The 27,972-nt window shown below is 48.6% G+C and overlaps 2 protein-coding genes across 7 annotated transcripts in view; one reads left to right on the top strand and one right to left on the bottom strand.

The window, feature by feature from the left end:
- Nucleotides 1-2,857, bottom strand: part of CARF (calcium responsive transcription factor) — a 435,125-nt gene extending 432,268 nt beyond the window's left edge. For 3 of the 5 annotated variants that reach the window (XM_029606290.1, XM_029606291.1, XM_029606292.1), the window contains exon 1: nucleotides 2,708-2,854. The gene's annotated coding sequence lies outside the window, so the exon portion shown is untranslated. Of the gene's footprint in view, nucleotides 1-2,707 lie in introns of all 5 variants that reach the window. The other 2 variants (XM_029606288.1, XM_029606289.1) reach the window with 1 other exon arrangement.
- Nucleotides 2,858-3,255: 398 nt separating this feature from the next.
- Nucleotides 3,256-27,972, top strand: part of WDR12 (WD repeat domain 12) — an 84,232-nt gene continuing 59,515 nt past the window's right edge. Inside the window, exons 1-4 of one of the 2 annotated variants that reach the window (XM_029606298.1) lie at nucleotides 3,256-3,959; nucleotides 4,772-4,866; nucleotides 5,636-5,730; nucleotides 14,285-14,391. In XM_029606298.1, the coding sequence (XP_029462158.1) occupies nucleotides 3,790-3,959; nucleotides 4,772-4,866; nucleotides 5,636-5,730; nucleotides 14,285-14,391 (467 nt within the window). In that variant the 5' untranslated portion in view covers nucleotides 3,256-3,789. The remainder of the gene's footprint in view (nucleotides 3,960-4,771; nucleotides 4,867-5,635; nucleotides 5,731-14,284; nucleotides 14,392-27,972) is intronic. The other variant, XM_029606297.1, reaches the window with a different exon arrangement.

Genomic DNA, 27,972 nt, shown 5'->3' with positions numbered 1-27,972 from the left:
AGGCTCGCTCTAATCATCCCAGGGCCAACTGCAAGTGGCAACAGATGTGCACACACTTCAAGATTTGTTGGTACTAAGGGCTTAAGCAAGTATGCATTCTGGCACCTTCATAAATTAATAAACAGTATGGACATGGTTCTTATCTCCACCCCTGAAGTACTATTAATCCACCCCTTACCATCACAAGGTCAGAGAACTGGATTAGAGTTATATAAAACTTAAGTCTAATTTTAAAATGAAGGCCTCTCCTGTTTCTTCATATTATACCTGCTGTAACACGGAAGGTTCTTGAGACATTTCTCCTTGGGTAATAACATACAGTCTCAAAACAAATGAAATGATGCAGATAGGTGCAACTATCCTAATGATCTCAATTTCTCATCCTAGGAATATTTGTGCAAAAAGCTTTGCTGGTTCTGACACTTTATTTAACCAACATGGCAACAGATCCAGGACTGACTTGGCAGACTGCAAGGGGCCTGGGATCTTTTTCTGTTACTATAAGCTTTCAAGATCACAAAGTTACCTCCTTCAGATGTAACTGGGAAACCAGAATAAAGAAATCATTCATATCTAGAGATGGTTTTGAGGCCAGAATTATATAGTGACTTTCAGGTGGTATCAAGTGGAGACTAATTTAGAGTCACTTAGCAACTTAGTCATGAGATAGAAATGTTGTGAAAAGTACGTTAAAATAGAGGTGGTAAAAGCTACCATACAGAGCCATTAATTCACTATCTGGATTTAGTTCATATTTCAGTTCCAATGCCTCTGAGTATTTTTAAGAATTACAGATAAGTTTCAGACTAAGTGTCCTGGTTCAGTGAAGTGCTGTCCAGTTGGATTGAGTGGCTCATCCTGGAATGGAAGATCCATTTGTTTTCTCCTGCATACTTCTTGAGGCATTTATGACTGTTGGATTTGCGTCCATTGCTGGATTTTCAGATGAATAATCCATGTACTTCTTTGGGTTTATAATATGAAATGGGGATGGTAGTTTGTGTGCATATATCTATAAGGCTTGCACTTAAAAAGTTTAAGTGGTTTAACAACATTAAAATCCGCCATCTCAATCTGCAAACACAAATGGTTATTACTACTAATTTAAAAGATTGTGCTCTGAGAAAGATAGCAACTGAACACTTCATATACAATAAACAAAGAATTAGAGAATGGCACAATTTACTACTGTATTCTTGCTTTTGTATTCATAGCCTAAGAAGGTCCAAGAAGAGTAACAATGGAGGATTATTACTGGATTTTCTAATTAGTCATCTGAAAATAACTAAACAGTAATAATACAACTACAGATTATAGGAAACAGTTCACTACAAATTTGCTATATGTATTAGGCAAAAAAAAATGTACACACTGTATTAAGTTAGTACATACATTGATACTAAACCTTGTTTTATGATGTACCTCTAAACTGCATTTTATGTATCTCTAACAAATGGCTGATTAGACTGCACAGAGATGCACTGATAAAAAAAAAAGGCTGTAAAATGTCCTTAGCTGACTTCATTGCATAATAAAAATATGGACAAAACTGCAGACTGTACTCACAAGAGAAAACTCCTTATACACTGGGTCACAAATCTTTGGGGGAAAAGCATTAGCATAATGCTAGCTGGATTACTTTTTCTCTCTTTGCAGCATAAGAATGTACTAAGTATTTTAACCTATTTCAAAAATAAAGATGCTTTGTGACCTGAAATTTTTTTTTATTAGGTATAAACTCCATAATGATTTGTCTGCATTAATTATATTTTGCAAGAGCAGCTGCTGGCCCCATTTTTTTTTTTATATAAAACTTTTTTTTTTTTTTTTTTTTTTTTTAAATCAATGCTATTTCTGGGACAGTCACCAACTTCTCTGCATGCAGTCATGACGCACATAGGGGGCCTTCATTTTCATTTTTTAAATTTTATTTTTCCTGGGAATTTCGGTATTACAAAAAAAAAAACCAAAAACTTTTCCACTGATTTTTCTCCCGTGAATTATAACAATTTTTCTACTGATTGTTTTTTGTAATATTATTCAAATTCTCAGGAAAAATAAAAAATGAAAACGAAGGTCCCTAGACATTACTCAAACTAAAGAGGTCAGAAAGGTCAGCATTTAAGTTAAGTTAGCAAAGGCAAGTCCAAGGCGAAAGCTGCAAACCCGCCCATTCATTAATTCCAATCTTAACTCCCACTAGCATCATGTCCAAAGTTTTCCCATTACAATATTCGAGGAACAATACTACGTCTACTCGATTATTTAATAGCTAATTGGAATGAGCAAGATGTAAACCCAGAAATTCCACCCCCAATCCTCACATTCCCATAACGTCAAATACAAGCCATTAAACGTTTCTCTTAGACAAACACAGGGTAAATTGGTGAAGTATGGCTTCCTGCTCCTTATCCTTCCCTATATTCGGCTCTGCGAAGCAAGGGCAGGTGTGGACCCCGGGACACTAACAGACACAGCACCAGGAAAGAGAAGGCTGGAGACTCCCGCCATGTTGGCCACTGAAACACACTAAAGCTCTGGAGACAACGCCGAGAAGGAGCAGGAAGCGTCAACGGGCGCAGGGCGACCCTGGGAGCCGGGAACCAGGATCCCCAGCACAGCCACTGCTCCTTTGCAAGCCGAGCGCGGGCGAGTCAGCAAAGCAAAGCGCGGAAGGAGAAAAAAAATCAAAACGAGTCTACTCAACCTCGTCTTGGCTCTAGCAGGCACCAGCGACACCACCATGGAGACCGCGCCACCACGCAGGCGCAGCATCGACCACCAACGCAAACTGGTCCCCGCAGGCTACCATAACACCCGGAAGTAGAAACTGTCGTTGAGTGAAGCAGAAAACCAACTCCTGGCAAAATGCGAAGAAACGCAGATAAAACAACGTGCTGTGAAAAAATATAATTGGGAAAACGGAAAGTGCCATTGTAGTAGCAGTACTTTCCAAAATGTCATAATCGCTTATTATTTATTTTTTTAATTAAAATGGTTTTTTTTCTTTAGAAAGATATAAAAAATAAAGGCTAAACAAAAACAATATATTTTTGTTAAATCTTTATTTCTGTGTATTCAGGCATAACACGGAAACCACACTGATCACATAATTCAACGGTTGATTGAACTCCATTGGCTGACAGGGGCAATGCGGGCACAGCGACAGTTTTAGATGCTGCTGTTATGCTTAGATAGGGATGTAAGAATCTGTAAGAGTATGTTCCAGTATAGTCACTCTGGACAGCGGAAAAATCTTTATTGGTTATACCATCTTCTAAATCTAGTCGATTATGGACCACCTGCAAGAGGGTCTTTTTAGTCACTGCTTCTACTCTTTGAGCACCTTCCCTTTTGCTTTAATGGGAAATTTTGATATTTCTTAAGGAAAAATATAAAGTATTTTCTTTAGCTTTATCTGCCGACTTGGTAGAAATTATATTTGATCAATTAATTTTAATTCCGTTTGATTAAGAAAAGGGTTAACAGCCCAGTCACCGTGTTTGAATACTTTATCCGCTCATTTGCATCAGTCTGGTTTCTGTATTATGTAGTATGCATTTAAGTGATGTTTATGTTTAAATTGTAATCCGTCTTCAATAACTTTTGCATATGGCAGAATGTAAATTCTTAAATAATGCTTCTTTCAGAATTGTATCTGTTTATGCAATGTACAAAGCATGAATAGTTTCGCCTTTTCTGTTCATACAACATCCCATCTCTGGAGAAGAGAGAGTTTTTTTAAACTCAGACAGTATTAATCGCTGCTATTTGGGTCGGCCGTGATCGATGTGTTCGGAATTGGATTCTGCACGTGGTGTGATCGCTCCTGCTCTCGCTTCTTCCTTCCTTCCCCTGTTCCAGGATCCTCTACACCGCGGACTGACGCACGGGGATCGCCGAGCGCCTGCTGCAGCCATGGCTCAATTCCAGGTCCGCTTCTACACCGCGAATGAAAAGTGAGTACGAACGAAAGCAGCATGGGGTATGCAAAAAATGGCCTGTATAGCAACAGTAACTGCCCATGCTGTAAATTTAACTCTCTGGGAGTTGCCTTCTCCCTCCCCGGTCTCTACTAAGCATTAATGCGCTGTGTTGTCAGGTTCCCATTATCAGAAATGTTGGTGGATGGACATGAGAAGAAAAAGATTATCAAAAACATATTCGAATGGCGCTGCCACTGTGTTACAACGTGTTTTTTTTTTGGGGGGACGACGACTTAGGATCTCTGTGAAAATTTACAAATTTGGGGGTGATCTTAAGTTGCGAATTGCGTTTATAGATGGATAAAGGCATCCCAGAAATAAGAGCCTGTTTTTGAGCACTGAGGGGATTTTAAATATGTTGTCAATATATATTCTGCACATATAATATATGTGCAAAATATATTTGGGCTGTAGATCCCAGAATCAATGTTCTGGGATCTACAGCCTGCTTATGGACATAATGTATATGATCGTTTTCTCAAAATGAAGGAAGGCTTTTTATTAGTAGTTTATATTGTCATGGATGGACATTATGGAATGAGTCACGTTTATATAGCAGTGGCTACATGGGGGAAACCAATTTAACTTGTGAAATGTACAGTAAGCCAGTTGATCTAGGTGTTAGCACGTGCTATGAGTTTGTCTGTTAGGTCTAGAGAATTAATAAATGGTCCTATGGCTCTATGTAAAACCATAGTTGGACCATACATTTGTTTATCTAGTAAAAAGTGCTGCTGAATTGTAGCTGTACAAACTACTGGTGGTATAATTTTTTTTCTCTACAGGTATGCAATAGACAATATACCCTTCTCCATCCCAGCAGTTTCAGAAATCACAGATCTCAGCAACATTATCAACAAACTTTTAGAAGTCAAAAATGGTGAGCAGGAGCCTTAGTAGTTTAATAACATATTAGATCTGCCACTGTAGTAAATTAATTATATACTAATGGAACTGCTTATCAAAAATGATGGGTAAAATTCTCCCCTCCCCAGTCCTGTCTGAGCCCATTCTTACCCCTCTACTCTCTCCTCCCCCCGCCTGACCCCAGCACTGTTTCCCCTTTTTCTCCAGCCTGATCATCTCCACTCCAGCAGTCTTCACAGCCTGACCACAGCACCATTGCTGATCCCATTGGGCTTTTAAAGCCTATTTGTAAGCGTGCTTCCTGTTGCTGTGGCATGTTGTGCCAGCTGATGGTGTAGGGGGGGGGGGGGAGGGGTGTGACACTGTGCAACATGCATGTTTTAGCTGCCTGTGGTCTTGAGGGGAGGGACATACATGTTGAAGGCATGAGGAAGAGATCACGGCAAGGGTAATAGGAGTGGTCTTGGCTTGCAGGGAAAGCCTGCAACAGTGTTTTTGGGGTTTTTTTTTTAATTAAAAGTACAAATTTTTGGGTCCAAACAATGTCAGAATTTTTGTGAAGTGGAGAAGACTGAAACCAGCAGAAGGTGAAAACATGTATGAGAAAGATGAGATATTCAGTGTGACTGATGGGGTAACAGAGAAATGCTTAGCATATTATGTGCATATGATTTTTAAAGTTTTTGTCTTGTTCAGCGTCTGCACTACGACAAAGAGTAAAGGAGTATGTGAATTTGTGAAATACATATAATTAATATATATATTATTTTGGTTTGACTCAGAGGACCATAGATATGTGGAGTTTGATTTCCTTATCAAGAGTCAGTTCCTGCGAATGTCTCTGGCCAAACACATGGAGATGGAGAGTATTCCAACGGTAAGCACTGCTGTCCAACCTAGCTCCACAGTTGTGTTAATGGAGTCCACTGCAACTATCTTAGCCTGATAAATGACCACATTGTTTCTATATTCTGTCCTCGTCAAAATGCAAGCAAGTCACTCTTATTGGGGGGGGGGGGGGGGGGGGGAGGAAGACTTGATAAACTCCAGTCACTTGTGCACTTGTGGATGAGGCTGAAAATATGATTTATGATTTTTATATACCGGCATTAGTTTGCAAACATCATACCGGTTTACAATACAACTGAAAGATTTGAAATTACAATGAATAGGGGAAGGGGGGAGGAGTAAAAGGAATCACAGAGGTACAGTGGTACCGAAGGTTCAAAACAGTAACAGTAAAACTTTAAAAACAATAAATTATCTACAATGGTGCAACTATATACAGAGGGACCAAGAGGGAGATTATATACAGGGGTCCTGAAGGAATATAGGAAGATGTGGATGCTTAAAGACTAATAAATTCAGAGGTGTATGGGAACAAGTGTTAGATGGGGGGGAGGGCTATGAATGCGAACTACTCTGGGTATGCTTGTCGGAAGAGCCAGGTTTTTAGTTTCTTTCTGAATTTAGAGTAGCATGGCTCGAGTCTAAGAACAGTCGGAAGAGAGTTCCATTGTTTGGGGCCAGCAATGGAAATTGCATGGTCCCTTGTGGTGGAGAGGTGGGCTTTTTTCAGGAGGGGTACTGTTAGAGTTCCTTTGTTGACAGACCTGGAGGGTCGATCAGAATGTGTAAGGCAAAAGGGCTCATCAAGCCAGTTGGAGTTGTAGGAGTAAATGGATTTGTGAATTATGGAAAGAGTTTTAAATAGTATACGGAATGTTATAGGGAGCCAGTGGAGGTCTTTGAGTATGGGAGTGATGTGATCGGATTTCCGTGTGTTAGTGATGACCCTAGCGATAGCATTTTGAAACATTTGTAAAGGTTTAGTAGTGGAGGAGGGTAGTCCAAGGAGAAGGGCATTACAGTAGTCGAGCCTTGAGGAAAGAGTAGCTTGGATAACAGTTCGGAAGTCGTGATAGTGAAGGAGGGGTCTGAGTTTCTTTAGGACATTGAGCTTGAAGAAGCCCTCTTTTAGGATGGAGCTGATATATTTTTTTAGGTTCAGTTGTTGGTCAAGAACTACCCCTAGGTCTCTTACACAGGGTTGGGAAGATATGGTGTGGAAGGCTGGGTCATTGGAGATCAGGGGTTTGGGGGGTAGGTGTTGGGATAGAAGGAGCAGTTCCGTTTTGGAAGTGTTTAATGCAAGGTGGATGTTTGTGAGGAAGTCATTTATGGAAGCGAGACATGTTTTCCAATGTGCCAGGGCATCAGTTAGAGAGTTATGAATGGGGATGAGTATTTGAACATCATCAGCATAGAGATAGAATTTGAGGCCGAGGTCTGTTAGCAGCTGACAGAGGGGGGTAAGGTAAATGTTGAATAAGGTAGAGGAGAGAGAGGAAACTTGTGGGACGCCTTGAGACAGAGAGTAGAGTGTGGATTCGGCATTTCCTATTTTGACGGCGAACTTCCTATTGGAGAGGTAAGATTTAAACCATAGCAGAGCTAGGCCTGAGATGCCTATTTCAGCCAGCCAGGAGAGGAGTTGATTGTGATTGATGGTGTCAAAGGCAGCTGAAATGTCGAGTAGGGCGAGAAGGTAGCAATTGCCTTGATCCATGCCTCTGAGTATGTGATCTGAGAGGGAGAGTAGGAGTGTTTCGGTATTGAGGGATTTGCAGAAACCAAATTGGGCAGGGTGCAGTATTTTATTGTTTTCAAGATATTCTGTGAGTTGGATATTCACTATCTTTTCCATGATCTTAGAGATAAAGGGCAGGTTAGAGATGGGGCGGAAGTTGGAAGGGTCTTTGGGGTCTAGCGAGGGTTTTTTAAGGAGGGGTTTAACAATCGCTTGTTTGAGGGCATCTGGGACAGAGCCTGAGGATAAGGAGGAGTTAATAATGTCTGCAATAGGTTTGGCGATAGAGTTTGGGATGGAAAGTAGGGTTTTTTTGGGTATAGTGTCTGAAGGGTGAGAGGCGGGTTTGAGTTTTTTAAGAACTGATTCAACTTCCTTAGCTGAGGTCAGTTCAAGAGTTACGAGAGATGTAGAAATGGGGGTAACTTGCTGGGGGTAGGGAGGGTGGATGGTGGGAGATGGGTGTTGGAATCTGAGGAGGATGTTGGTGATTTTTGTGTGGAAGAAGTGGGCGATTTCTTCACTTCTGGCGGTGGCTTCGTTGTCTGGGATGGGAGGATGAGAAGACTTGGTGAGATTGGCTACATATGTGAAGAGAGCCTTAGGGTTATACATATATTCGTGGATTTTAGTAGCATAGAAGTCTCGTTTGGTCTTGAGTGTGGTTATTCTGTAATGGTGAAGAGCAGATTTATAACTGGAGGCGTGCTGGGGCAAGGGAGCTTTGCGCCAGGTCCTTTCCTGTTGCCTAAGTTTATTTTTTAAGGCTCTCAGTTCTGCTGTGTACCAAGGTTGGTGGTTTTTAGAAGAATGATGCAGTTCTCGTTTAGAGATGGGGCATAATTTATTGGCAATATTAAGTGTGATATTTCTCCAGGATGTGAGGGCTGCTTCAGGGTCGGAGCAGTAAAGGTTTGGTAAGGCGTTAGAGAGGGCAAGGGAGAGTTCATCACAAGAGCAGGGTTTTCTGAATGTGATAGTGGTGTTGCATGCTAGGTTAGGGGTGATTGGAGCGGTGAAGGGTAGGGAGGCTTCGATGAGGAAGTGGTCTGACCAGGGTACCGGGGAGCAGGTAGGGGGGTGGGGAGGTAGAAAACAGTGGTTAATGAAGATGAGGTCAAGGGAGTGACCAGCTTGATGAGTCGGGGAAGTGACAATTTGTCTGAGACCTATTGCTTGGAGGGCGGTGAGGAAAGATTCGCAGGAAGAGGTGAGAGGGGAGGCGTCGACATGGAGATTAAAGTCTCCTAGAATGATGGAGGGTATTTCAATGTTGATATTGGCGGAAATGAATTCAATTACGGGAGATGGATCACGTTCAATGGAGCCGGGTGGGGCGTATATAAGGCAGATCTGTAGGGTAGGGGATTTGAAAAGGCCAATTTCCAGTTTGGGCGGTGAGTTTATGGGTGCAAGTTTGAGGTTGAGGTGTTTTTTGAAGGCTAGGAGGATGCCACCTCCTCTTTTTTTAGGTCTGGGGATGGATAAGATTTCGTATGAGTGAGAAGGTAGTTGGTTAAGGAGGACAGTATCAGTTTCTCTGAGCCAAGTTTCTGTGATGGCACAGATATCTGGTTTGCAGTCAGTGAGGAGGTCATAGAGGATAGGGTTTTTTTTGGAAAGGGATTGGGCATTAAACAGGATGATCGAGAGAGTTGTGAGTCCTAGAATTTGGGTAAAGGGGGTTGTGAGGATGGGAAGGAGAGACTTGTGGGGAGGAGATGTGGGGTGGGGGGCGGGGGCGTCTGTTATGAGGGAGGTAAATGCGGGGGATAAGGTGAGTGGTCATAGGTCTTCCGGACTTTGAATTACTATGCAGGAGTGCGGATAAGTCGGATAAGCTTATATCTTGCCTATATCGGCTGCTCCTGGGGCGGCCTAATTATGATTTTACACACCTAAAGGCATGGGAACGGGATTTACCTGAGGTTCTCTCAGAAGCGGTATGGAGAGAAATGTTTCAAAACATTGGCAAAGGCTTTATATCAGCAGGTCATATTGAAAATGGGTATAAGTTATTGTACCGCTGGCATATTTCACCGGTTAAACTGCACCGAATGTTCCCTAGGTCTTCCCCCACAATGCTGGAAATTATGCGGAGAAGAGGGCACGTTCTTACATATGTGGTGGTCCTGCCCTAAAGTTCAATCAGTTTGGACACAGGTCGCTGCTTGGGTGGGGGACTTACTCCAAGTGCCACTCGTTTTCACAGCGTCGCAAGCTCTATTGAACCTGGGCAACGATGATATGAGGCAGGAGTTTAGGAAACTGTCTCAGTTTGTCGTGATGGCTACTAGATGTGCTCTTGCTAATTTATGGAAGGACAATAGTGTTCCGTCCCTACAAAACATACAGGCACGGGTTCATACCATTTATAACTTGGGGAAAATCACGGCACACAAACGAAAATGTATGCGGGGCTTTACTAAGATTTGGGCACCATATGAACAATGGCTCTTAAAATCAGCTTTCTAGTTTTGCTGGACAGAATGGGACTAATGAATGACACTGGTAAACAAGTCAAGACAACCTTTGTTTGATAATGCTATTCCACACTACACCTTGCTATGTGTAAGCTAACCTGGGGGGGGGGGGGGGGGGGGGGGGGTAGGGAAGGGAATGGTATGGAATGCAGGGGGATGGTTTAGCTTATCTACTGCTTGTCTGACTTACACAAGTTAATGAATCAATCAGGACACTGATAGTTTGGTTGTATCTGTTTAATCAACGTATGCTTATTTGAGTTTACATATATTGTTACCATGCAGTGGGTATCAACTCTTATCTCACAGATCACATTAATGTTGTATATGTATACCATACTATGCCTTTTCTGGTTTGTGAGTCTGTAACTGCTTTATCAATATGAATAAAATTTATAAAACAAAACAAAAAAAAAAGTTTACACGCTTCATGGTGCTAGGAGAACATTTTCAGTTTCGAGCGCTTCCCTTCAGCTGCCGACTGCACCAAGAATGTTCACTAAGGTGATGGTGGCCCTCAGAAAGGAATGGATACTAGTGCATCCGTACCTGGATGATTGGCTCATTTGGGCAGAGTTAGAAATGGAGTGTCCCTGTTCCATTCGAGTTACAGAACGTATAAGGTCCCTGGGCTGGGTGATAAACCTGGCAAAGAACCAACTGGAGTCGCTAGAGTATCTGGGAGCATGATTTGATACCCGGTTAGGCAAGGTGTTTCTTACCCTAGAGAGGGTGGCCAAGTTGCCACCCTCTCTAGGGTAAGATCCAGCAGTTGCAAGTGGTTCGGCTGCTGGATCTGTCGGTTCCCAAAGTCTGGGATTATTTACAAGTGATAAGTTCCATGGCATCTACCCTGAAATTCGTGCCATGGGCCTTGTTCACATGTGATCTCTTCAGAAGGCGCTCCTGTCTCGTTGGAATCTGTTGTCTGTGCATTATATTGGAAAGTTGCTGCTCCAGGAGAAGTCCAGATCCAGTCTCTTGTAGTGGCTGTCGTGTCCCAATTTGGAGAATGGAGTGAATGTAGAGGTTCCGGACTGGGTGGTTATGACCACAGATGCCTAGCCTCAGTGGGTGGGGAGCGGTATATCAGGGATTGACAGCCCAAGGGCAGAGGTTACTGGTGGAGGTGTCCTGGTCTATCAACCCTTTGGAAACGAGAGCAGTTCACAGGGCGTTGCTTGTCTTTCTTCCTCAGATTTAGGGGCAATGTGGTGTGCGTGTTCTCAATAATGTGACAACAGTGGCCTATAATCAATCGTCAGGGCGAACAAAGAGTCATTTTGTGGCTCAGGAGGTTCAGGAACTCTTTGCCTGGGCAGAGCACCATCTAGCAGTACTAGTAGCTTCGCACATGGCAGGTGTGGACAATGCAGACGGATTATCTCAGCAGACAACAGCTAGACCCGGGGGAATGGGAGTTGTCGGCAGAGGCCTTTGCTTCATTTGGCGCAGGTGGGGCAAAGTTCGACTCATGGCAACGCAAAAGAATGCCAAGGCAGTCAGGTTTTTCAGCTGCCGTAGGGAATTTGACTCTGAAGGTATCAACACTCTGGTTCAACCGTGGCTAGAGAGACTTCTGATGTATGTATTTGCCCTGTGGCTGCTCGTAGGTCGAGTGTTAAGGTGCATCGATCAACATCCAGGAGGAGTGGTCCTGGTGTGGCTGGAATGCCTGCGCCATCCATAGTTTGCGGATGTGGTCCAGCTTGGTAGTAGACGATCCTGTCCAATTAAGCCACCTGAGGGAGTTGCTGCACCAAGGGCCCGTCTTTTTGGAGTTGGCAGATCACTTCTGTCTAGCGGCCTGGCTTTTGTGAGGCAGCACTTTCGCTTGAAGGGATATTCAGAGTCTGTGATTACTATGCTACTTCAGGTCTTCTACTTTGGCATATTTCCGAGTTTGGAGAGTGTTTGAGTCCTGGTGCGGGGTTCATGATGTTGATCCTTTACAGGCAAGCCTTGCTCAGGTCTTGGCCTTTTTGCAAGATGGCTTGTCAAAAGGTTTAGCTTATAATTCTCTCAGAGTCCAGGTAGCAGCCTTGGGCTGTTTCCAAGGGAGACTTCAAGGATGGCCGCTAGCGTCTTATCTGGACATAGTATGTTTTATTAAAGGAGCAAAGCATTTGCGTCCTCCGGTTTGTAGAATTCTTGTGTCTTGGAATCTTAATCCGGTTCTTTGAGTATTGTGTGGGCCTCCTTTTGAACCATTAAGAAGCGCATCTTTGAAGGACATTACCCTGAAAACTGTGTTCCTGGTGGCAATTTGTTCGGCTAGACAAATTTTGGACCTATAGGCCTTATTGTGCAGGGATCCTTTTTTGTGGATTTTGGATGACGGAGTCTCATTGCGTGCGGTGCCTTCCTTCTTGCCCAAAGTCGTGTCGACCTTTCATTTTAGCTAGATGGAGGAATTGCTGGGCTTTCTGCACCTGACGTCTGATTCACCCCATGCAAGGGAGCTTCACCTTTTGGACGTGCGTTGGGTCCTCTGAAGGTGACAAATGACTTTCAGAAGTCAGGCTATCTCCTTGTTTTATTTAGTGGACCAAAGAAGGGTTGCAAAGCAGCTAAGGGCACAATTGCAAGATGGTTGAAAGAGGTGATTGTTTCGGTCTATATCTGTAAGGGGCGGTTGGTCTCAGAAGGATTGCGGGTGCATTCTTTTGGGGCGGCGTGTCAATTGATTTCTCCGAAGGAGATATGTTGAGCAGCAACTTGGTCTTCTTTGCACACTTTTACAAATAAATTACCATTTGGAGGTTAGGCACCCGGAATAGGCCACGTTTCGTGAAAGTGTGCTGCGTGTGGGTCTTTCGAGTTTCCACCCAGAGTAGAAGGGCTTGGGTACATCCCACTTGTCTGGACTGATCTGGGGTATGAACAGGAAAGAAAAATTGGTTCTTACCTGCTAATTTTCATCCCTGGAATACCACAGATCAGTCCAGACTCCCATCCCTTATTATTACGAAATACTTTTTGTGCTTCTGGATACTGCTGGTGATGCAGAATTTGAATGAGTGATGCAAAAATTAAATAAGATTGTACATCGTTTTTTAAGCTGTTTTGAGTTTGGAAGTTTGTTCATTGCCCCAACTTGAGAATTCAGTTTTGTTGGGAGTTCCAATTTATTCCTAAATTTGGGGGAGTTTCCTTGGAGTCTGGGGAAGTAGTCATCTTGCTTGGGTACAGTTCAATACTGAGGGACTGCAGGTGTCACTCTCGGTTAAGTAGCAGTGCCTGAAAGGTTTTTATTCTCTGCCTTCATCTGCTGGTAGGGATACAAAACCCACTTGTCTGGACTGATCTGTGGTATTCCAGGAACAAAAATTAGCAGGTAAGAACCAATTTTCCTATATCAATGCAGTGTTTAATCTTACACATTATAGCAGGTAGATGTAATGTAGTAGCTGGTGGAAGCAGGCTACTCTTTCACCATGATCATTGATAAGCCAACTTAGGACTGTGCATTATATTGGGAAGTTGACTGAATTGAAATACAATACTCTTCCAGAATTGAATGTAATCTGGGAACCTTTTCAATTTTGGATGGCAAGGCATAAGGATTGAGGTGGAATGTCGCAGTAAGTGTCCTTTGGAGACTGTGTACCGTGTTGAACTTTTGCTACCAGAAGGGGGGTAAGAGGGTTATTCTTGAGCAGTATTCTATGTTCTGTGAAGGTTTACTAAATTATGTAAATTTATTTGCTCTGTTTTTCAATAAAGATTAAATTATAAAAAAAATATAATTATCCAAACTTGGTGATAAGAATGAGCTTTTGAGACCGTGTTGTTCTTTTGTAAGGTGTGACTGCAACGCTCAAGGAAGGAAGCCTACTTAAACCTTGCTGTTGCATCCCTAAAAAAGAGAACACTTTGGTCTGAAAAGTTCATGGACATCATCATCTTAGATCAATCTTATGTTGGACCCTTAAAATACATTGCAGGCTACAATGATTCCAGTGTTTTTATTGGCCAACAAAGCTGCTTAAACTCTACTGTGTATGTGTAATTGAATTAGTGATTATTCTCTCTCAATATGATTACAAATTTAATAGATCAGCTCAGGCATCTGTGCTAATCACTGTGTCTACTGAATGTTTTAAGATCAGTGAAGATTACCAGCTGTTGGAATTGCATTGGGTTATCTAGATTTTATATCCAGTGCAGAAAGCATCCTAAAATTCCCAGTAAATGAAAAATATGAATTAAAGTTGCCCCCCTAGGATAAAACCCCCATCATAGTCATGAGTGGTCCAGCGTTATGCATTCTTCATTTGCAGTCAGTAATGCAAATTTATTGGAGAAGCATTATTCCAAATAGCTCACTGACTAGCTTCATGCTTCTGTGTCCATAGGAAGAGGTGGTGGAGATTGAGTATGTGGAGAAGTATACAGCCCCTCAGCCTGAAGAGTGTATGCTACACGATGACTGGATTAGTTCTGTCGAGGCTACAGAAGAATGGTATTTCCAGATGTGTTCATTTATGCTTTCCTTTCTCATTTATTATACTGCCACATTTTATATATTGTAGTGCTCCGCTGTGGTCTTTGACAACTGACTCCACTGTTCAGGTTTCCTCAGTCTGTTCCTCACTGCTGGATCCTGAGTGTGGTGTGGAACACCTGCCAAAACTCCAGTCCCATCAGGGTTTAAATGGCTCTACTTCAACCTAAATTGTAGTAATCTTGGACTTTATTCCAGTCCAGGCAGACAGATTTTAAACACAGTTCAGCAATGCCTTGGATTTCCCAGCTCAGTCACTTTAAATGGCAAGGTTTTAAACACTTTTCAGCTGTAACCTGCACTGCTTCTAATCCAAACAAACAGTTGTTTGGAGAAAACTGCCACCTCCCACCTGTAGGAAAAGACTGGATTTAAACACTTTTATAATGCTCTCAGCCTTATCCTATAACCACCCACTGGCAGTCTTTTTTTCCACATTACAGATTTAAATGTAAAGCACTTTTACCTGCTGGTTGCCTGGCTGCTGCTTGATCCTTGGTTCTGCTTCCCAGGAATCAACTTTCTCTGCTTCCAGCTGCTCTAATCCTTGCAGTCCTGCCCCTTCCTTGATTACCCATCTGGCATTACGGCTTGTGAGGTTCCTGCACACCATATTCTCAGGAACCAACCCCTTCCAGAGACCCACTCTGTCTGCCATTTCTATTCTTGCTCTGGGGAGTCTGTGATTCGACTCAGACAAGCTCTTTCTGTCTCCTGCCTTGGAAATGGGATATAACCTCCCATTACAATATGCATACATATATGTATATGTGTGTTTTATATTTATTTATATATAGATAGATCTATAAATAAAATAATATATATTTCCTTATCCCTCTGCTAGACCAGTCATAACAATAGGTATTTCCTGAACATACCCAGATGAGTCCAGACCAGTGGGTTATGCATCCCTACCAGCAGATGGAGTCAGAGAAAAACTTTGGGCACTGCTACATAACCGAGAGTGCCACCTGCAGTCCCTCAGTATTTCTCTGACTCCAGCAGATGGTCGAGATGCATTCCTACAGTCTGTTCGTTAGCTAGTTACAGAAAGAAAGAAAGTATAAGTTAGGGAAAGTTGTTGGTTATCTAGTTCTTCTGCTTCCAAGGTGATAGGCACCTTCGTGGGCCATTCCTCTGAGAAGCCGGGCTTCCGGGGGGTTGGACACCCCTGTCAGCGTCCTGCCTGCAGCGGTCCAGTGGCTCGACAACCAGGGGCTCCTGGTTCCCTCGGCCACTGCAGCGGCTCTTCTTCCTCAGCTCTCTGAGGCTTCTAGGCTGTTTAGTAAAGTTTGGTTAAAAAAAAAAGACTAGGGTAGGTGGAGTCTGTAAAGGGACGGGCCATGCGGTTGCTGGCAGCCAGGCTGTAAAGAGAGCTTGAGCCCCAGCATTCCTTGCCGGCATCCCGGGGCTCTGGGTAAGTCGGCGGGAGGGGAGGATTTCACACGTTTTTTTTCTTCCTTGAATCGCCTCGTTTCTCTCCTGCTCTGTCGGGCGTTGGGCTTTTGTTTTTGCAGGGGGGGTGGTTATTTTTAGCTCCCGTGACTGAGAGGACGTTTTTTTCACCGGATTTTTACTTTTTGGTCGGTGGCCGCGTGGCGCCGTGGATTGGTGCATGCCTCCCCAAAACAAGATGGCGGCCTGCCACGCGTGAGGCGCAACGGGCCAAGTGCTGCGGGATGATTTTCTCTGCCCTGCTTGTTTCTCTGGGCAGGAGGGACCTTCTTCTGGGGACAAGGCTGGCAGGCATGGCCTCAGATCCTCCGGATCGATGCTCCCCCCGGGGGGGGAGCGAACTGTGTCAGGGGCCGAGGAAGCCCCTCCTGTTCTTTCCCCTGTGGAGCAGGATTGTTCGGTGGGGTTGGACACTGGGCTCCAGGATCCCTCTGCTGAGGGTGGAGTGGACCCAGAGGATTTTAGTGTGGAGTTTGTGCTGCTGATGCACCAAGCTTTCCTAGCTAGGAAGCAGGCGGCACTAAAGAGAGCAGCGCGACCCGATTTCTCTTCAGAACCTCTGCTGAAGCGAGCGTCCCAGGGGCTGGCAGATGCGCAGCTGCCTTTGGGGACTCCAATCCCACGGGGGGGACTCCACGACTCTTCCCTTGGATCCGGACCCTGGGGTTCCATTGGATGTCGATGAGGCGACCCAGGACAAGCAGGATGGTAGTCCTCACATATGGGTGATGTCACTGGACAGAGCCCTATCACGGAAAACTTTTCTGTCAAAGTTTCTAGAAAGCTTTGACTGGCACACTGAGCATGCCCAGCATGCCATGATCCCTGTGTCCACAGGGGTCTCCCTTCAGTCTCTTTTTTCCTGCGATACAGTTAGCCTTGCATTTAGGAGCTCTGTGAGATTTTACTTATGACTTTTCCCCACGGAAACACTTGATGTTTTACTTCACAAATAATTTCCCTACACGGGACTCCCTTCGTGTACATTTCATCGACGCTCGGTGAGTACTATGCCCTTTTTTCGGTTGGTCCCTGTCACCTCACTAACTGTTCCCCCGGGTTACCAACCAAATTGCGGCCTTCACTTCACCCTCTGTCCGCCCCACAATACTCGCGAGTGTCCTTGCTGCGAACCTCCACCGGGTCCATCGGGCTAGAGGGATTGGGACGTCCACGGTTTCCAATGCCATCGATGCCCCTTTCCCTGTACGTACCAGGATCAGTCCAGACTGCTGGGTTATGCCTCCCCTCCAGCAGATGGAGTCAGAGAGAAAACTGAAAGCACCCCCTAGATATACTGGTGTGCCACCTGCCATCCTTCAGTATTTCCTCTGACTCCAGCAGATTGAGAGGCATAACCTGCGGTCCTGTCTGTTCTGACTAAAACAATCTTTCAGGTGTTTTTTATGATTTTTATAACTGTGCTGGCTAGATCAACTGGTTTTATTCTCTTCCTTGCTTAGTGTAAAAAAAAAAAAAAAAAAAGTTGATATTTTTGTAGCAGTTTGTTGGTTTTGCTAGCGCAGCGTACAGGCAGGCACTGAGAGCTTGGCTCTCATTGTTTTACCCGGATTAGTGTCCCTTTTGGTCTTGGGGGAAAGTTTACCGGTGGGCCGGTCACCCTCCCCCCCCCAGAAGTACAGTGATTCCAGACTTTGATCTGAAGAGGGCTTTACTTGAGAAAAAAAAAAAAAAAAGAAAGAGAGTGAATAAAAAGTGGATGCAGGACACATAAGCCCTGTTGGTAGCAGGCAGTGATCCTTTTCCAGCCCTAGCCTGCCGCGCTGGTAATTAGCCTGACCAGGGACTCCGGAGGGGGTGGAGGTTTTCACCCGGCGTTAGAGGCGCTTGCACAGGGCTCCTATTTTTGGCGCGCTTTTCTTCTGCCTCCTCGATGCCACGTTCTTCGGCCTGCACGGCCTGCGGTAGGGCGGGGGTGCGACTCTCCCGGGAGGGTCTCTGCTCCCGCTGCATTCCCGGGGGCGAGGGACCCTCCCGGGGGCCGAGCGCAGCCCGCAGAGGCGCGGATCCGTCCTCCTCGGCGCGGCTGAGGAGGCTGTCGGCGCAGCGATCGTCGGCCCTGCCTCCCAGTGAGGGGGAGCCGGCGGCCATCTTGTCCACGAGGCAGCATGTTGATTCTGCCTCTGAGGAGGAGGATTTTCCTCCGCTTTCACCGCCGGCTTTGAGTCCTCATAGTGGCTCCGAATTTGATGCCCTAAGAGCCCCCCCCCCCCTCCGGTGCGTCCCGTGGGGGGATCAATTAAAAGGAAGGTGCCTTTCTCCTCCAAGTTTGTGCTGTTGATGCACCAGGCTTTTGTGGAGGCAGAAGCAGGCTGGGAGCCAGACGAACCCCCCCCCCCCTCTAAAAGTGCCTAAGGTGTCCTCGGTGCAGGACAAATCGGGAGACCAGGAAAAGACTGAAGCTTCGGGCAAATCAGGAGCTTGTTCCCTTGGGGGTGCCGACGATCCGGGGTTCCCGGATCTCACCCAGGGCTCACCGGATGGGGCAGGGGCCGACATCTCCGACGCTCAGGGGTCTCTCGAAGGGGACGACCCCCTGGTTTTACGCCTGTTTGGCAGGGACGAGCTGAACTATTTGATTCTTTATGTTTTGAAGGAGCTGGAGATCCCAGCGCCGCAGCAGGACACGGATACTTCCACTGGGGACGTAGCTATGGCGGGTCTGAGAGCCCCCCCGCAAACCTTTCCCTTGCACTCTAAGGTATTACAGATCGTATCTAAGGAATGGGAGGTTCCAGAGGCATCCCTGCGCGTTAGCAGGGCAATGAATAAATTATATCCTCTGCCCTCGGATTCGTTAGAGATTTTAAAGGTCCCTTCGGTGGACTCGGCAGTCACTGCAGTGGTTAGGCATACTACCATTCCCGTCATGGGAGGGGTAGCCTTGAAAGATCTCCAGGACTGGAAGTTAGAGGTCCTATTAAAGCGCATTTTTGAGATAGCGGCTTTAGGAGTCCGGGCTGCGGCTTGTAGCAGTATGGTCCAGAGGGCCACACTGCGCTGGGTGCAACAATTACTAACCACCCAAGAACTCCCGCTGGAAGAGGCGGAGCAGGCCAATTGTGTGGAAGCGGCGGTTGCTTATACAGCGGATGCCCTGTATGATTTGCTAAGGACCTCGGCCCGCACTATGTCCTCGGCTGTTGCGGCCAGACAACTATTGTGGCTCCGTCGTTGGTCGGCAGATGCCTCTTCTAAGTCGCGACTAGCTTCTTTTCCCTTTAAGGGGAATTTGTTGTTTGGTGAGGAGTTGGATCAACTCATCAAAGACTTGGGAGACAATAAGGTGTATAAGTTGCCGGAGGACAAGCCCCGACAATTGCGGTCTTTCGGAAACACGCGGTTCCGATTTAGAGGGCAACGCCAGTTTCGCACGGGAAGGGGTGGATCTTTTCCCCAAAGGCAGCAGGGCCCCAGGTCTCAGTCTTGGACTCCTTCCTTTCGAGGCAGACGACCACAACGAATGGGTTCCTCGCAGGGTTTGGCCACAGGCAAACCTGCGCAATGAAGGCGCGCGGGCCCATTCCTCCTTCCCATGCATCGGAGGCCGGTTATTCCAGTTTTGGGAGGAATGGGTCAAGATCACTTCAGACCAGTGGGTCCTCGACGTGGTGCGTCACAGTTACGAGTTGGATTTTGCTCGGCCCCTCCGGGATCTTTTTATGATATCTCCTTGCGGTCCTCCGGAAAAGCAACTGGTAATAGCCCAAACCGTGGCCCGGTTACGATCCCTGGGGGCAGTGGTGCCCGTTCCGCCGGACGAGACCAGAACAGGTCGGTATTCCATTTACTTCCTGGTTCCAAAGAAGGAAGGTACGTTCCGGCCAATTTTGGATTTGAAGAGAGTAAACAGGGCCTTGCGTGTTCCCCGTTTTCGCATGGAAACTCTTCCATCTGTTATTGCGGCCGTCCACAGGGGAGAATTTTTGGCTTCTTTGGATCTGGCCGAGGCGTATCTTCACATTGGGATCAGGGAGCACCACCAGAGGTACCTGAGGTTCATTGTGCTCGGGGAACACTTTCAGTTTTGCGCCCTCCCGTTCGGGTTAGCCACAGCTCCGAGAGTGTTTACCAAGGTTCTCGTCGTAGTCGCAGCCTTCCTGCGCCATCAGGGAGTATTGGTGCATCCCTACCTCGACGATTGGCTTATCCGGGCGAAGTCGGAGGACTCGTGCAAGTGAGCAGTCCAGGTGGTGGTTCAGCAACTGCAGCCGCTAGGTTGGGTAGTCAACTTTGCAAAGAGCCAGCTGGTTCCGAGTCAGTGTTTGGAATTTTTGGGAGCACGTTTCGATACCTTGGTGGGCAAGGTATACCTGACTCAGCAGAGACTGGAGAACCTGATGCTTCAGGTACAGAACCTACTGGATCTCCCCTTACCTACGGCATGGGATTATTTGCAGGTCATTGGACATATGGTTTCTACTCTGGAAATGGTGCCGTGGGCTTTTGCGCATATGCGTCCTTTGCAAACTGCTCTTCTTTCTCGCTGGGACCAGAAAACTGGGGATTACGGTGCCCAGTTGCCGCTGATGGAACCGGCTCGGTCCAGTCTAGCTTGGTGGTTGATCCCGGACCACCTCTTGCAGGGGGTGGATCTCGATCCTCCTCAGTGGGTGGTAGTGACGACGGATGCCAGTCTAACGGGCTGGGGAGCGGTCTGTCAATCAAGAGCGGTACAGGGAACGTGGTCCCCTCGCCAGGCCTCTTGGTCCATCAAATGTCTGGAGACCAGAGCGGTACGTCTAGCCTTGCGCCACCTTCTGCCCCTGGTATGCGGTCGGGTGGTTCGAGTCCTCTCGGACAACGCAACCACGGTAGCATATATAAATCGCCAGGGCGGTACAAAAAGTCGACCGGTGGCGACCGAAGCAGCGTTGTTGATGGCCTGGGCGGAGCGTTATCTGTCCCGCATCGCGGCCACCCACATTGCAGGCGTAGACAACGTTCAGGCGGATTATCTCAGTCGACAACACTTGGACCCCGGAGAGTGGGAGCTCTCGGCCGAGGCAATGAGTCTCATCACCCTACAATGGGGGATTCCGCACCTAGACCTGATGGCGACTCGGCACAATGCAAAGGCGGTGCGTTTCTTCAGCCGAAGGCGAGAGCACGGGTCGGAAGGAGTGGATGCACTCGTGCTTCCATGGCCTAGTCACGTCCTCCTCTATGTATTTCCTCCATGGCCTCTGATCGGCAAGGTGTTAAGACGCATAGAATCTCATCATGGTCTCATCATGGTCAGGTGATTTTAGTGGCCCCGGCAAGGGCTGGTATTTTTAGATCTGGCGGATCGCTTTTGTCTGGCGGCTTGGCTTATGAAAGGAGACAATTAAGGAAAAAGGTTTATTCTGAGCCTGTCATTTCCACACTGCTTCGGGCACGGAGGCCCTCTACTACGCTTACTTACGCTAGAGTGTGGAAGGTGTTTGACTCCTGGTGCGGTGTCTCAAAGATTGCGCCACGCCGGGCTTCTGTAGCTCAAATCCTTACGTTTTTGCAGGACGGCTTGAAGAAGGGTTTGGCTTACAGTTCTCTGAGGGTTCAGGTAGCAGCTCTGGGGTGTTTGAGAGGAAAGGTTGAAGAGTCCTCTCTCTTTCTTACCTAAGTTGGTATCGGCCTTTCATGTAAATCAGACGGTGGAATTGCCTTCCTTCTCGGCGACAGAACTACAGTCTTCTCAAGGGTCAGATTTGAGACGTTTGGATGTTCGTCGAGTGCTCATGCGATATTTAGAAGTTACCAATGATTTTCGACGGTCTGATCATCTGTTTGTCTTGTGGCATGGCCCCAGGAAGGGGCTTCAGGCGTCCAAAGTAACTATTGCCCGTTGGTTGAAGGGCTCGATCGCTGCCACGTACATTGGTGGCGGTAAGGCTGTTCCTGAGGGGCTCAAGGCCCATTCTCTCCGTTCTCAAGCGACTTCGTGGGCAGAAAGTCACCTGGTTTCGAGCCAAGAGATTTGCAGGGCGGCCACTTGGAAGTCGTTGCATACTTTCGCTCGACATTATCGGGTTGATGTTCGAGGGCCGTTACCTACTTCCTTTGGAAGCAGCGTACTTCGAGCGGGACTCTCGGGGTCCCACCCCATTTAAGTCAGCTCGGGTACATCCCAGCAGTCTGGACTGATCCTGGTACGTACAGGGAAAGGAAAATTAGGTTCCCTGTACGTACCAGGATCAGTCCAGGACACCTGGGTTGTGACTCCGCACCAGTAGATGGAGACAGACTAAAACTTGTGGGCGGAGCCATATATGCCCCTGTGCCAGTCACAGCCCCTCAGTCTTACTCTGTCTCCAGTAGATGGTGCAGGTGCGGTCACAGCTCCTGCCTGCCCTGGTTCTGGTACTCCGTCAGGGTTGGTTCTTTTACTTGGTTTTAGGCCAGTTTAGGCTATAGTTGTTTTCTTTTGGGAATTTTGCATTTTGCATTGTAAATTGTCACTGACGTCCCGTCCGCCCTGCCTCCCAGGGGGGTTGAGAGGTCCTGAGGGGACTACCCTCCCCCGGTTGAGGCCGCTGCTAGGGTCGAGGACCCAGCTACGCGAGTAGCAGCGTCTGGGGTGACACCGGGGAGCCCGGTTCACTCACCCCTGCTGGATTAGGGCTCCAGGACGGTGGATAGTGACAGGTTTTTTTGTAAAAAAAAAAAGAAAAAAAAAAAAAAAAAGAAAGTTGTTGATTTTGTTTCCGGCTCTGTTCCTTCGCGTTGCCGCTCCGGGGGGGCGCTGATGGCGGGGGGAGGTCGGTCGCCTTAATCCTACCGGTTTATTCGCGTGGCTCTTCTTTTCGTCGCGTTTCGCCGGCATGCCTCGGGGCTGGGTCGTTTGCTCCCAGGAGGTTCCTAGGTCCTGAAGGGACCATTCCTCCTGGTAGGGCACTGGCTGGGCTACGGGTCGCGGATCCGGGGTTCGCTTACAGCCCAGCCGGGGGATACCGGGGGCCCGGTTCTCTCGCCCCGGCCAGACCGCCGTACCGCTGCGAGGGACAGCTCAGTTTAAAAAAAAAAAAAAAAAAAAAAAAAAGGTGCAGTTTTCTTTTCAGCGCGCCGGGTTCTCTGCTGCAGCGGTCGTTTCGGCGTTTCCTTCTTTCTCCCTTCTCTCTTTTTAATTTTGCTTTTTCGGCACGCTTCCGAGCAGGCCGCTTGGGTCGGCCTGCTCGACTTGCGACTCCAGCGCCGTGCGCCTCTAGCGAGCGCGGTTTCATCAGGCGGCAAAAAGGGGGGGCACAGGATCGTCGGCCTGTCTTCAGGGGGTGCTTGTTCGGCGGCAGCCTCTCGCGTTTGCGGTCGGGGACCATCCGGCGGCCTTCCCCAAGCTGTTCCTGTCTGCCGCGGGAAAAGATTTAAAAAAAAAAAAAAAAAAAAAAACGCCGACCTCTCGCGCGAAATTGGCGGGAACGTCGGCCATCTTGGTGCCAGCGTCGAGCGCGACACCAAGCGGCAGGTCCCAGGATTTCCCTTGTTCCGTTCCCCCCCCTCCCCCCTCCCCCCCCAGCGGCCGACTCCGCGGTCTATTTACCATCGGAGGCGGTGGGGGGGGAGGGCTGGGGGAGAAACGCTCTTTGCCCCTGGTTTGCTTTTGGCCTGGCATGGGGCCTTTTCTGTCCCTGGTTTTCTTTTGGCCTGGCTTAGGGCCTTTACGGCCCGCAGAGCCCTCAAGCGACCTTCTGGCCAGGTTGGGGGGCCTGAGAGGCCAATCAGTTTGGACTGGACGCGTATTCGGCCGCGGATCGCGGCAGCGCAATTCATAGCCAGATCGCCCGTTGGGGGCCCTACCGCCTAGCTTGGGCACGGACCCTGCCTCTGACTCGTCGGATCCGGTATTTCCTAGGTGCCCTCCCCTCCTCCGAGGGGGGCTGGGGGAGAGGTCTACATCTGATTCGTCGGGTCCGGAGATTTCCAAGGCGTCCTCCCCGCCTCCGAGGGGGGCTGAGGGGGATGGCGCGCCGCCGCAGGGGGGCGGCGAGGCAGACACAGGCTTCGGAAGGGGATCACTTGAGCTTGATCCGCCTCTTCATCAGGAAGTAGATGGCCCCTGATTCCCGCCATCCTGGAGGGGTTGGGCATCGCCACCCCGCTGCGGGTAGGCTCGGCTGGGCTTCCTTCCTTTTCACCTCTCTGGGTCAGCCCTGCCCTCTCGAGAATAGGATACTCCGGCGTTGCACCTTTAGGTCACGAACGCTTTGGGTAAGCTCTCTCCCTTGCCGGAGATCGAAGGATTTCCCTAGGGGAAATCGGGGTTTTTCCAACGGCCCGAGGATAAATTCAGGGCGCGGGATTCGTTTTCGGCCAGGTCCCGCTTTCGTGATCCCAGGACGTCACGTCCTCAAAGTCTCCTGGTCAGGCGTATAGGACTTCTTCCTCCAGGACCCCGCCATGGCGGCAGCAGTCCTTTCGGGGGAAACGAGGGAGCCCCGGAGTGCGCAGGGGTCCTAAGCTTCACAATGAAAGGGGGTCGGCCTCTCGCTCTCTCACCGCAGCCACAGCACGCCGTTCCCAACGTCGGGGCGCGGTGGATTTCAGTTGTCGAGAGATGGGCCGGTGTAACGTCAGACCAGTGGGTCCTCCACGTGATCAGACTCGGCTGCCTCCTCCGTTCCGGTCAACCACACGGCAGGGGCCGTTACTCCATTTACTTCCTCGCCCCAAGAAAGGCGGCACGGCCAGATCTATTCTGGATCTCGGTGGAGTGCACAGATGCCTTTGCGTTTCTCACTTCAACATGGAGTCGATTCGGTCGGTAATTGCTGCGGGGCAGCCCGGCGAGTTTTCTGACCTCCCTAGCTCTCGCGGAGGCGTATCTTCGCATAGGCATTCAGCTGTCGTTCCTGCACTTCGTCAGGTTCTGCGTTCTAGGACGGCATTGCCAGTTTCAAGCGCTCCCGGTTGGTCTCGCGACGGCCCCCGTACGTTCACGAAGGTGATGGTCGCGGTGGCGGCGCGGCTGCGCCAGTAAGGTCTCCTGGTACATCCTTACCTGGACGATTGGTGGATTCGGGCGAAGCCCGAGGATCAATGTCAGTTGTCAGTTGGCCAGGGGCCTACACCTTGGCAGTCCCTAGGATGGGTGGTCAACTTCAACAAGAGTCATCGGACACCCTCGCAGACCTTGGAATATCTGGGAGCCGTTGCCGACACGTCGCAAGGCTAGGTGTTCCTGTCACACGAACGGAGATACGAGCTGCCAGCTCAAGTAAGGCGCTTCTTGTCTCTCAGCCGGCCGCGGGTCTGCGACTGCCTTACGGTCCTGGGCTCTATGGCTTCCACACTCGCGCTGGTTCCCTGGGCGTTCGCTCATCTGCGACCATTACAGTCGTCCTTACTATCTCGCTGGGCGCCGGTTTCCGAGGAGTTCCGCTTACCGCTTCCACTAGGGGGACACGCGAGGTCCAGCCTGCTCTGGTGGCTGGATTCCAGTCATCTGTCCTCTGGAGTGTCTCTTCTGGTGCCCAATTGGACGGTGGTGACCATGGATGCCAGCCTCTCCGGTTGGGGAGCGGTCTGCCTAGGGAGCTCGGTCCAAGGCCTATGGTCAGTGTCGCAAGCCCAGTGGTCTATCAACAGACTAGAGACCAGAGCGGTCCGTCTGGCTCTGCAAGCCTCCCTACCGGTAGTGCGGGGAGAAGCAGTCCGAGTGTTGTCGGACAACGCGACCACCATGGCCTACATCAACTGCCGAGGCGGGACAAGGAGCCCACAGATGGCGGAGGAAGCTCGGCGCTTAATGGTCTGGTCAGAGCTACATCTCGGCGACACAGCAGCCTCTCACATTGCAGGAGTCGACAACGTTCAGGCGGATTTTCTCAGCCGGCATCGCCTGGATTCTGGAGAATGGGAGCGGGCGGACGAAGCTTTCTTCTCATTTGCGAAACGTAGGGAGTGCCCCACATGGATCTGATAGCCACGTGGCACAACGCGAAGGCTCCGTGATTTTTCAGTCGGCTTCGAGAAAGGGGGGCAGAAGGCATCGATGCGCTGGTGCTTCCCTGGCCGACGGATGTTCTGCTGTACGTGTTTCCCCCGTGGCCGATGATCGGCAAGATTCGGCGGCGCATTGAGTTGCACCCAGCCAACGTGATCCTGGTGGCACCGGAGTGGCCACGCCGGCCGTGGTTCGCAGACCTCCTCCAGCTCACAGTAGCGGCACCCCTTCAGCGCCAGGGAATGGCGGGTCTACTCCATCAGGGCCCCGTCTGTTTGGAGGATGCGGATCACTTCTGTCTCGCAGCATGGCTTTTGAGAGGAATCGGCTGAAGAGAAAAGGTTACTCAGATGCGGTGGTAGCCACGTTGCTACGTTCCAGGAAACAGTCGACGTCCCTGGCTTATGTCCGTGTCTGGGTAGTTTTTGAGGAATGGTGCGTGCAACGTGGGGTGGGCCCCACTACGGCTTCTGTCTCCGACATTCTGGCATTCCTCCAGACAGGTCTAGCCAAAGGTCTGGCTTGCAGTTCTCTATGGGTCCAAGTGGCGGCGATCGGTTGTTTGCAAGGTGAGATCCGTGGTACGTCCCTGGCTCTTCACCCGGTTATCTCCCGTTTACTTCGGGGAGCTAAGCACCTTCGTCCTCCATTGCGTCTCCCCTGTCCGGCTCGGAACCTCAATTGGGGTGAACCTTTGAAACACGTAACTATTAAGGACCTCACGTTGAAGACGGTGTTCTTGGTGGCGGTCGCTTCGGCACGGCGTGTTTCGGAGTTACAGGCCTTGTCCTGTAGGGAACCCTTCTTGCGCATTTCCGATTCCGGTGTTTCTTTGCGGACGGTTCCTTCCTTCCTGTCGAAAGTGGTGTCGGCCTTCCATGTAAATCAATCTGTTGAGCTGCCCGCTTTCGCGGTCGGGGAGCCCTCTGATCCAGAAGCGAGGGAATTGCGGACGCTTGACGTGCGGAGATCCCTCCTTCGCGGTCTGGAGGTCACTTATCCATTTCGGGTCACAGATCATCTGTTTGTTTGGTTCTCTGGTCCAAAGACAGGAGCTGCAGCGTCCCGCACGACGATTGTCCGTTGGCTCAAGGAGGCCGTTGGTTCGGCGTACTTGGTGCGGGGAAAACCACTTCCCGTGGGTCTTCGGGCTCGCCCGACTCGCTCTCAAGCTGCGTCTTGGGCGGAGGCTTCTCAGGTGTCGCATCAAGAGATTTGCAGGGCGGCTACCTGGAAGTCGTGGCATACCTTTATCCGGCATTACCGGTTGGATGTCCGGGCTACCGATTCCGGGGATTTGGAGAGATGGTACTCCGAGCGGGACTCTCTGCTTCCCACCCTCGGTAAGTTGGCTCTGGTACATCCCAGGTGTCCTGGACTGATCCTGGTACGTACAGGGAAAGGAAAATTAGTTTCTTACCTGATAATTTTCGTTCCTGTAGTACCAAGGATCAGTCCAGGATCCCGCCCGCAGTGCTGCGCTGAAGTAACGGAGAGTCCGCTCACTGTTCTGGGTTAATCTTGTCCGCTTGTTTCGCTCTCTCGGTTGGAGGGTCCGTTTCCAGAAGGGATGTTTCTTTCCCCGTTCTATTAGCGGTTTATAGTTGTTTTTGGTTTTAGTTCTCTGGTTGTGTTTCTACTTTGACATTACGTATGACTGAGGGGCTGTGACTGGCACAGGGGCATATATGGCTCCGCCCACAAGTTTTAGTCTGTCTCCATCTACTGGTGCGGAGTCACAACCCAGGTGTCCTGGACTGATCCTTGGTACTACAGGAACGAAAATTATCAGGTAAGAAACTAATTTTCCTTTCTTACCTGATAATTTTCGTTCCTGTAGTACCAAGGATCAGTCCAGACGCCCGCCCAGTAATGGTGTTTCAGGAGAGTCCGCTCGTAACAGTATCTTTTCCACTCTTTTAGGTATCGATAACTTGATACGGTAAGTGATTATTCATTTCGTTGCCTTTTGGCTTTGTTTGCTTGGTTGGCTCAGTAGTGTTTGAGCGATGTTAATGCTTACTTTTGCAGAGTTTTACTACTTGATCTAGCCAGTGGCCATAGTTAATTTTTGGCTATTTTTGGCGGAAGGATGATCCATTTCTTCTGCTTTGATATCAATTATACTGAAGGATGGCAGGTGG

Source organism: Rhinatrema bivittatum, chromosome 6, assembly GCF_901001135.1.
Source record: "Rhinatrema bivittatum chromosome 6, aRhiBiv1.1, whole genome shotgun sequence".
Classification (NCBI taxonomy): Eukaryota; Metazoa; Chordata; class Amphibia; order Gymnophiona; family Rhinatrematidae; genus Rhinatrema; species Rhinatrema bivittatum.
Note: the sequence above shows the minus strand (reverse complement) of the source record. Positions and strands in the feature narration are given on the sequence as shown.